Consider the following 10,101-nt stretch of genomic DNA (forward strand, 5'->3'; position numbering starts at 1 on the left):
GGACTGATGCTGAAGCTGAGCCTGCAATACATTGACCACCTGATGCAAAGAACTGGCTCCATGGAGAAGACCTTGATGCTGGGAAAGATTGAAAGCAGGAAGAGAAGGGGACGACAGAGGATGAGATGGTTACACTGCATCATCAAGTCAACGGACATGAGTTTGAGCAAGCTCCAGGAGCTGGTGATGGACAGGGAAGCCTGGTGTGACGCAGTCTATGTGGTCACAAAGAGTCGGACACAACTGAGTGACTGAACTGAGCAGCCAGGCTAATTGAGTTCATTTCTGTCACAAAGTATATAAAAGACTAAATAAAGCGTGTTGACTCATGAGAAACGCTGGGCTGGGAGAAGCACAAGCTGGAATCAAGATTGGCGAGAGAAATATCAATAACCTCAGATATGCAGATGACACCAAACTTATGGCAGAAAGTGAAGAGGAACTAAAAAGCTTCTTGATGAAAGTGAAAGAGGAGAGTGAAAAAGTTGGCTTAAAGCTCAACATACAGAAAACGAAGATCATGGCATCTGGTCCCATCACTTCATGGGAAACAGATGGGGAAACAGTAGAAACAGTGTCAGACTTTATTTTTCTGGGCTCCAAAATCACTGCAGATGGTGACTGCAGCCATGAAATTAAAAGACGCTTACTCCTTGGAAGAAAAGTTATGACCAACCTAGATAACATAATGAAAAGCAGAGACATCACTTTGCCAACAAAGGTCCGTCTAGTCAAGGCTATGGTTTTTCCACTGGTCATTATGAATGTGAGAGTTGGACTGTCAAGAAAGCTGAGCACCGAAGAATTGATGCTTTTGAACTGTGGTGTTGGAGGAGACTTTTGAGAGTCCCTTGGACTTCAAGGAGATCCAACCAGCCCATTCTAAAGGAGATCAGCCCTGGGTGTTCTTTGGAAGGAATGATGCTAAAGCTGAAACTCCAGTACTTTGGTCACCTCATGCGAAGAGTTGACTCATTGGAAAAGACTCTGATGGTGGGAGGGATTGGGGGCAGGAGGAGAAGGGGACAACAGAGGATGAGATGGCTGGCTGGCATCACTGACTCTATGGACATGAGTTTGAGTGAACTCCAGGAGTTGGTGATGGACAGGGAGGCCTGGCGTGCTGCGATTCATGGGGTCGCAAAGAGTCGGACACGACTGAGCGACTGAATTGAACTGAACTGAACTGATGCAGCTTTTGTCTTCATTCTATTTTCAAAGCTGTCAGCAGAGCACACATACCAATGGCGTTGTTCAGAATATATTCCTCTCGGAATAAATCTTGAAGCATTTTCTGGTTTGTATTTCTAGCTTCTGAGAGTGCTAAAATATGAGAAAAGAAAAAAAAAGGATTACAAATATAAAAAAGTGTTTTCCAGTGAATACAGTCAGATAAATTTAAAATACCATGAGAGAAAGCACCAAGGGGAAAGTCTAGAATGGTTTCTTAAGGTTCTGAAGTCGCCCATACCACAGACATAGTATAGTCAGCCCCAAATCCATAGTTCAATGTCAAAACTTCAAGGCAAAAATGCTTATTTAGAACAACTTACAAGGTGTTACAAATTGTAAGTTATATATTGGTACCAAATACATATTATTTTGACTATTTTCTATAGCACCTGAATAAACATTTGCTGTATACATGTTTTCTTTGGCATCATATCTTAACACAAATACGTTATACAGGGAATTCCCTGGCAGTCCAGTGGTTAGGACTCACATTTCCACTGCAGGGGGCACAGTCCCTGGTGGTGGAACTAAGATCCCACAAGCTGTGCAGCATGGCCAGAAAACCAAAAAGAGTACCTTATACAAATGCACACAAAGAATAAATGCACACATGTGGGCATGCACACACAGAGTTCTATATATTCTGACTAGTTAAATACGTCTGTCATATTCATTTCATGGAACATTTGTTGAGCATCTACTAGGTACCGTGTGCTATTTTCAGTGCTGTTATAAGACAGCTGCCTGGAGTTCAGACTAGTAAGACAGACTATTAAAATATACTCCCTGTGCCATGCCCACTCTAAGGTTGGGATGCGACAAGAATCGAAGCAGAAGAGGTATGATTAAAAGAAGGCTTTCCAGAAGAGAGACATCTGAGCCAAATGTGAACAACAGGTAAGGGTTTCCTAGAAAATGATGGCAGTGAGGGGTTGGGGGCTCTGAGTAGACAGGAGTACCTACAATGGCAAACAGCAAGAAAGAATAAAATCAAGAAATAAGTAAAGAAAAAGTAGTTCTAAAAGACTAAAGGAGAATGGTAAAAGGTGACGCTCGAGAGGTAAATGAGATGGTAATATTCTTATTATATTTTCATGGATATTAATAAATAAGGATGTTAAAATCAAATGGTTTCATTTCTGTTATCCAGAGTTCACATCCACTACACTCTTACTATAGTCAATGTCAAAACTGCCATTAAAACTCTCTTCCATATACTACTAAGTGCATATACTTTTCCTGTCTTTAAGTCCTATGAAAATTACCTGCTGCTGCTAAGTTGCTTCAGTCATGTCCGACTCTGTGCAACCCCCATGGGCAGCAGCCCACCAGGCTCCTCTGTCCCTGGGATTCTCCAGGCAAGAACACTGGAGTGGATGGCCATTTCCTTCTCCAATGCACGCATGCATGCTAAGTCACTTCAGTTATGTCCAACTCTGTGCGACCCTATGGACAGCAGCCCACCAGGCTCCTCTGTCCACAGGATTCTCTAGAGAAGAATACTGCTGTGGGTTGCCATTTCCTACTCCATGAGAATTACCTGCTAAAATATAAACTAAATATATATACATGTTTCTCCTTTTATGGGAAAGAGCTGCATAAAAATTGGTGACTATTGGATTTTTAGACAAACTTCAGAACTGATACAGCTTCCTTCAAAATGTTCCAACCAAATATTGACTTCTTTTCCTGTTTTTTTTTTTAAAAAAAAGATTGGGAACTCCCTGGTGGTCCAGTGATTAGGAATCAGAGTTCACTGTCATGGCCCAGGTCCAATCCCTAGTCAGAGAACTACCCACAGGCCATGTAGTGCAGCCAAATTAATTAATTAAAAGTGAATTTAATAGTGATAAAAGTGAAATTAAAAACATAAAAATTTTTTAAAAGGTTTGATATTGAGCCTCATTCTGAGGCTTTCACTGATAAAATCCCTAAAACTATTATCTATTATCTTTTTTCATTTCTTACCAATTCTAAAAGAAGAGGAGTACAAATTGTATTGCTGGTGAAATAAATCTCTTTTACTTCAGAAATCCTCTGAGATTGCCTTCTAATCTTATTCTAATCAATTATTAATAGTTCCATATAAATTAAATGATGTTTTAGTAATATCATTTAAATTATTTTTCAGAGTACTTACTTACTATCTCAGACTATGTTTAAAGAAACTAAATTTCTTGGAATTGAGATCTGTTACTTAATACATGTAAATGAGAATAATTCTAGAATTTTTAAATGTATTCCCAAACAGCAATATAAAGTTAAAACTCATATGCCAAAATAGAAGATGCTAAAATCAACACATAAGGCTCTGCTCATTTGTAAACTGACAGGATCAAAGGCCCAACTCTAGAGCAAAAGTTAATTCTAGGCTGAAAAACAGTGTTTTAAAAATATTTCAGTTGTAGGCAAAAAAATAAATTCAAAAACAATTCAATTAACAAGTCAGGCTAGGGCTTCTCTGATGGTTCAGACAGTAAAGAATCTGCCTACAGTGTAGGAGAGACCTAGGTTCTATCGCTGGGTCAGGAAGATCCCCTGGAAAAGGGAAGGGCTACCCACTCCAGTATTCTTGCCTGGAGAATTCTACAGACAGAGGAGCCTGCTGGGCTACAGTCCATAGGGTCACAAAGAGTCGGACATGACTGAGTGACTAACACTTTCTCTATGAAAGGACGTCAGTTTGATCTCTGGTCTGGGAAGAGCCCATGTGCAGTGGGACAGCTAAGCCAGTGCCACAACTATCGAGACTGTGCTCTAGAGCCCAAGAACCGCAATTACTGAGCCCGTGTGCAGCAACTACCGAAGCCCACATGCCCGGGCACTCATGCTCTGCAACGAGAGACGCCACGGCAGTAAGAAGCCCAAGCACCACAACTAGAGCAGCCCCTGCTCACTGCAACTGGAGAGAGCCCACAGCAAGAAAGACCCAGCACAGCCAAAGATAAAGCCTAAGCAGCTGAAAATTTTAAAGTGAGATTTTAAGATTCAGTTCTTTTAACAGATATTTGAAATTATGTCCTGAATAGAGATTGTTTCTTTCTATTCCAAATGTAATGGTTTACATAAAATTATAGATTTAGTAAACAGAATAACCCTAACATCATCTTAACACAATACAAAAAAATCAAATATAAAAAATAAAACACTAAAAAGAAAAAAAAAAATCCCAGGAGCCTACAAGCTCAACATTTCTTCTCTCTTTTGTCTTTAACTGTTAAATATGTACAGAGTGACCTAAATAATTAGCAAGATAAGGAAAATTAACCTTTTTGACTATCCCAACATGTGCATTTAAACATAAAAACATTGATAATATAAACAGGATAAATACTATATTAAGTGCATTCTTGCTTTGGGATCATGAACAGTGGGAAAGCACAGACGAAGTCATAGATATATGTAAGAATAAGTTATATCTGGAGAATGGCAAGTACTCAACATAGCCAGATTGTCAGGCCTATGAATGTTTAGGGAGAGGAAACTGAGCTATAACCAGGAAGCATTTGTGGTAAACTGCCTAAAGAAAAGTCTTCCCAGGTGGCTCAGTGGTAAAGAATCTGCCTTCCAATGCAGGAGATATGGGTTCAGTCCCTGGGTAAGGAAGATCCCCTGGAGGAGGGCATGGCAATCCAATCCAGTATTCTTGCCTGGAGAATCCCATGGACAGAGAAGCCTGGTGAGTCCATGGGGTCGCAGAGTCAGACACAACTGAGCGACTGAGCACGCACGCATGCATGCCTGTGATAAACTGAGCTGTTAATAACAGCTATTCAAAAATAAAAAGTGAATTCACATACCATAAATTCAAGATGATTCAGGGAAATAAAGTATTTAGGTGAAAGGGAGCAATGTTTTTACCTCTGATATCACCTCCAGCACAGAAAGCCTTTTCACCAGCTCCCTTTATGATGATCAGGAAAGTTTCCGGATCTTTTTCCCACTTCTAGTCAAATGTAAAAGAAGATGGTATAAGCATATTATAAATAGAAACTCATAACCTGTGGCTGATTCACATTGAGGTTTGACAGAAAACCAAAAATTGTGTAAAGCAATTATTCGTCAATAAAAAAAATAAATTACAAAAATGAATGATATATATCCATATACATATAAACACATATGTGTATATATAGACATATATGGATATATGCAAAGCATAAGCTTTATAAAGCATATCCAGAAGAATGGATTCTAACTTCATTTTCTTTTCTGACATAAATTAGAAGCTATTCCAAAGTTGCTAAATGAGTACATTTTGTGATCCATATTTGATAATGACAACTTTGATACCACGGTGAAAAAAATACGGGCCTTTTATATTACATAAGCTTACAAATCTGATAAACAAATCAGCCCAAAGATTGCAGATAAATAGCAGTAATCTTTCTACTGTGGTGATAAAGGCTCTGTCCTACTGACAAATTTGTAAATAACAGAGTGGAAACACTTCTGATCAAATCCAGAAGTGTTTTGGGGTTGGTAAGGACAGCTAATAAATAAGCAGGATGAAAGAATCAAGAGCCAATGGATATTGAAAAGGCTAGAACAATGGACTAAATAAAAAATTAGTTTCCCAGAGTCAGAAGAATTAACCAGGGTTCCATGAATTCTACACTAGAGAATAAAAATATACAAGATAAAGAAGAGATGTACCTGGGAAGAGGTGGTTGTCCAACAGGTTAACGCAACACTGGATTACATTAATAGAAATACGGTATTCTAACATGGAAGTTTCTACTTTTCTTCCACTTTAATCTGGAACACCTGGTTTATTCCTCTATATCACACTTAAGTACATATTATAAGGTGGCCCAAACAGATAAAGAACAGAAGACTCATCAAATGAAGAAGTAAGGAACTGGTGAGCAGGGGAGAACTCATCTTCAACCCCTCTGTGGCCAAGTGTACCAGGTATACTATTTCACTTCATCTTTACAACAATTCTATGAATTACCATCCCTGTTTCACAGCTGAGGAAAATGGAACACAGACAGAGTAACATTTCCAATCTACACAGTTAATAAATAGAAATTCAAAATTTCAAACCCAGGTAGTGTGACTAAGTCATGTTTTTCCACTACACCATGCAGTTTTCTTAGAATAGGAAAGCTTAAGGCCTTCTCCAAGAAAAGGCTGGACAAGTACTTCAAAAACAGTCATCTTCCAACCAAAAAAGCTGTCATGTAGAAGCAGACTATATGTGTATACTCATGACCCAAGAGGTAGAACCAACATTACTGGTCAAAAGGTTGGAAAAATGAAGAGCGGCAGAATGTAAGAAGAAACTTGCGGTGTGCTTAGTCACTCAGTCGTGTCTCTTTGTGACCCCATGGAATGTAGCCCATCAGGCTCCTCTGTCCATGGAGAAGCTCCAGGCAAGAATACTGGAGTGGGTTGCCATGCCCTCCTCCAGGGGATCTTCCCAGCCCAGGGATCGAACTCAGGTCTTCTGCATTGCAGGCAGATTCTTTACCATCTGAGCCACCAGAACCTGGAGCCATGTTCAAGTGGAATAGAGTGTCTCATGCAGCAATGAACTCCCCGTCACTAGGGATGCTCCAGGACAACCACTGAGGAAAGAACTGAGGACTCCAGAAGCAATGGGCCTTGGGCACTGCGCCCATACACTGAAGCGATTCTGTGGGAGAAAACACTAGGAAAGTTCTATAAAGACACACTTTTAAAAGGATCCATATGACTGCTTCAAGAAAATGACAAACCTTTAGCTGTGCGTAAATCTGCCGGATCATACCAAGAGTCAGTGTATTCAGAAACCTTGGTCTGTTTAGTGTTATCACTCCTGCACAACCTTTTCTTTCCAACAAGACTTCTGCTGCTGTATCTGTGTGATTAGACATTTTCTGTGTAAACAAAGAATAACTTTAGGATACAATTCATTAAGTTTTTGTCACAAGTCAACATCAACATCATACATTAAATGCAAATCTTTCACACAATGTTAAGAGCAGCTAATCAAACGGACAACTTGGTACATCTGACAAAGTGTCTTAAAGTTCTTTACACAGTGTAGGTAAACAATTCCAAAAAAGATATATACCTCTTAAACCTCTTCATTTTTATTCGAGTGAACTTAGTGAATTGATTAGAACCCAGTCCTAGAATTTCTTAGACTATGAAATAACTCTTAAATCTGTATTACTGTATACCAAGCAATATGTTAGGTACTTGGAAATCAAAGATGAATACAGAGGGCAAGTAATTCTGACTATAGTAGCTACCAACAACTTGGAAAAAAGAAAAAACAATGATATTTGAGCTGGACCTTGATGTACTCTAGGAAAAAAAGGAGTGAAAATCCTGGAGAGTAGCACATGCTGAAACATGAACAATGAATATCTGGTAATATTAAGATGTTTAACAGGAGTGGAATAAAGGCTGATTGAGAAAATGACAGGAAAGTAGGCAGAAAAAGTGTCTTGTAATCTCAAGATCATATACAGTAGTAGAGAAGAACATGCCTAATACATAACCTCTTAGGGCCTCACCCAGGCTTCCCAGGCAGTTCAGTGGTAAAGAATCCATCTGCCCAGGCAGGAGACTCGGGTTCGATCTCTGGATTGGGAAGATCTCCTGGAGGAGGAAATGGCAACCCACTCCAGTATTCTTGCCTGGGAAATCCCACAGACAGAGGAGCCTGATGAGCTATATATAGTCCATGGGGTCATAGAGTCAGACCCGACCAAGTGACTAAACAACAACCAGAAGGGCCTCAGACACCACGCTGAGTGAGGCAAGTGTCACATCTTGGGGTGGCGAATTTTGCTCCCCTTCGGTACTCGGTGGTTCTACTTCCTTGATTAAACCCTTACTCAGACAAAAAAACGGATGGTAGACCAAAAAAGTTGCAGTTTTCAGATACCTACATCACTCTAAATTTTAAAGTAAAACAGATAAAAGTTTTCATATTATACAACATGCTGCATACAAGTATTAATAAACTTTCATCTCTCTCCACACTAAATTTCTTTTTTACTTAAACCAAGTCAGACTTGCCAGTCCAAAAAAAAAAAAAAAAAGTTTCACTGAACAACAACATAAATTACCACCTAATATCAGAGACAATCTTAAGACTATTATTTGGTTTCAGCTCAGAGATGCTGAGACTGAAAAGATGCACCTCCTGACCTTCTAACAGAAAAAAGGGTGAAGAGACTGCAAATTAAGTGCTTTTGATGGACTCAATCAGATACAGGAGATCAGAGGGCACACAGTCCCATAATAAAGTCTGGAGAGAGAGGTGCCTTCAGGAAGGTATAGGACCAGTATATTTGCTTACCTCAGGCAGAAGCCCTAAGGAAGATTAACTAGAATGTCTAATGATTTGCTAGAGGTCAAGTCACCGACTCAATGGACATGAGTTTGAGCAAGCTGCAGGAGTTGGTAATGGACAGGGAACCCTGGCATGCTGCAGTCCATGGGGTTGCAAAGAGTCAGATATGACTGAGCAACTGAACTGAACTGAGAGGTCAAGTGTGGGCAAATTGATAGTATGAAGTTCCCGATGGCAGGGGGTGAGGGGGGTGGGGAGGTCCTTACTCTTGCTGGCTTTTCCTCCTGGAAACCAATCAGGTTCTCCCAGGGAAGACTAGAGAAAGCTCCCCGGTGTGGTGGTGGCTGGGGGTGGGAAACATCAGGCACAGCTAAATTCCTTTCCCTCATCTTACAAACAGAGCAAAAGGCTAAATCTGCAGGGGAAAGAGAAAGGACTTCAAAACCTTGTTCTAGGGGAGCCCTTCCACAGTGGGGAAATAGGATGGAGGTTTACAAAATAAGAACCTTAATCCAAAGGGAGAAGCATTTCAAAACCACAGCCTCCTGACCTAAGTGTTTAGTTGGAGAAAAGGAACAGGAGTCAAAGGAAAAGTGAGGGAGGGAAGGGCAGCCCATCCCCAGAGAAAGGACAGGAGCACTTATGAGGACCACACCCTTGGTCTATGACTCACAGTGCCTTCCAAACATTAAGGATTAATGGGCTACAACATTAAAGCGTGATGAACAAAAGAATATACTGATAAAAAGATACCTCGCAAAGTACTGCAGTTTCAGCTTCAGCATCAGTCCGTCCAATGAATATTCAGGACTGATCTCCTTTAGGATGGACTGGTTGGATCTCCTTGCAGTCCAAGGGACTCTCAAGAGTCTTCTCCAACACCACAGTTCAAAAGCATCAATTCTTTGGCGCTCAGGTTTCTTTATAGTCCAACTCTCACATCCATACATGACTTCTGGAAAAACCATAGCTTTGACTAGACGGACCTTTGTCAGCAAAGTAATGTCTCTGCTTTTTAATATGCTGCTAGGTTGGTCATAGCTTTTCTTTCAAGGAGCAAGTGTCTTTTAATTTCATGGATGTAGTCATTATCTGCAGTGATTTTGGAGCCCAGAAAAATAGTCTGTTACTGTTTCCATTGCTTTCCTATCTATTTGCCATGAAGTGATGGGACCAGATGCCATGGTCTTAGTTTTATGAATGTTGAGTTTTAAGCCAGCTTTCTCACTCTCACTTTCATCAAGAGGCTCTTTAGTTCCTTTTTGTTTTCTGCCATACGGGTGGTGTCATTTGCATATCTGAGGTTATTGATATTTCTCCCAGCAATCTTGATCCCAGCTTGTGCTTCATCCAGCCCGGCATTTTGCCTGATGTACTCTGCATATAAGTTAAACAAGCAGGGTGACAATATACAGCCTTGATGTACTCCTTTCCCAATTTGGAACCAGTCTGTTGTTCCATGTCCAGTTCTAACTTGCTTCCTGACCTGCATACAGATTTCTCAAGAGGCAGGTCAGGTGGTCTTGTACTCCCTTCCCTTGAAGAATTTTCCACAATTTGTTGTGATCCACATA

At 40.3% G+C, this 10,101-nt stretch overlaps 1 protein-coding gene across 1 annotated transcript in view; it reads right to left on the reverse strand.

The window, feature by feature from the left end:
- The window catches only part of HIBCH (3-hydroxyisobutyryl-CoA hydrolase), a 94,093-nt gene extending 84,610 nt beyond the window's left edge, over window positions 1–9,483 (reverse strand). Inside the window, exons 1-4 of the mRNA XM_040227857.1 lie at window positions 9,281–9,483; window positions 6,957–7,097; window positions 5,095–5,179; window positions 1,243–1,323 (exon numbers count right to left, since the gene is read on the reverse strand). Of these exons, the coding sequence (XP_040083791.1) occupies window positions 1,243–1,323; window positions 5,095–5,179; window positions 6,957–7,094 (304 nt within the window). The 5' untranslated portion in view covers window positions 7,095–7,097; window positions 9,281–9,483. The remainder of the gene's footprint in view (window positions 1–1,242; window positions 1,324–5,094; window positions 5,180–6,956; window positions 7,098–9,280) is intronic.
- Window positions 9,484–10,101: the final 618 nt, after the last annotated feature.

Source organism: Oryx dammah, unplaced genomic scaffold (assembly GCF_014754425.2).
Source record: "Oryx dammah isolate SB20612 unplaced genomic scaffold, SCBI_Odam_1.1 HiC_scaffold_27, whole genome shotgun sequence".
In the NCBI taxonomy this organism is placed as follows: domain Eukaryota; kingdom Metazoa; phylum Chordata; class Mammalia; order Artiodactyla; family Bovidae; genus Oryx; species Oryx dammah.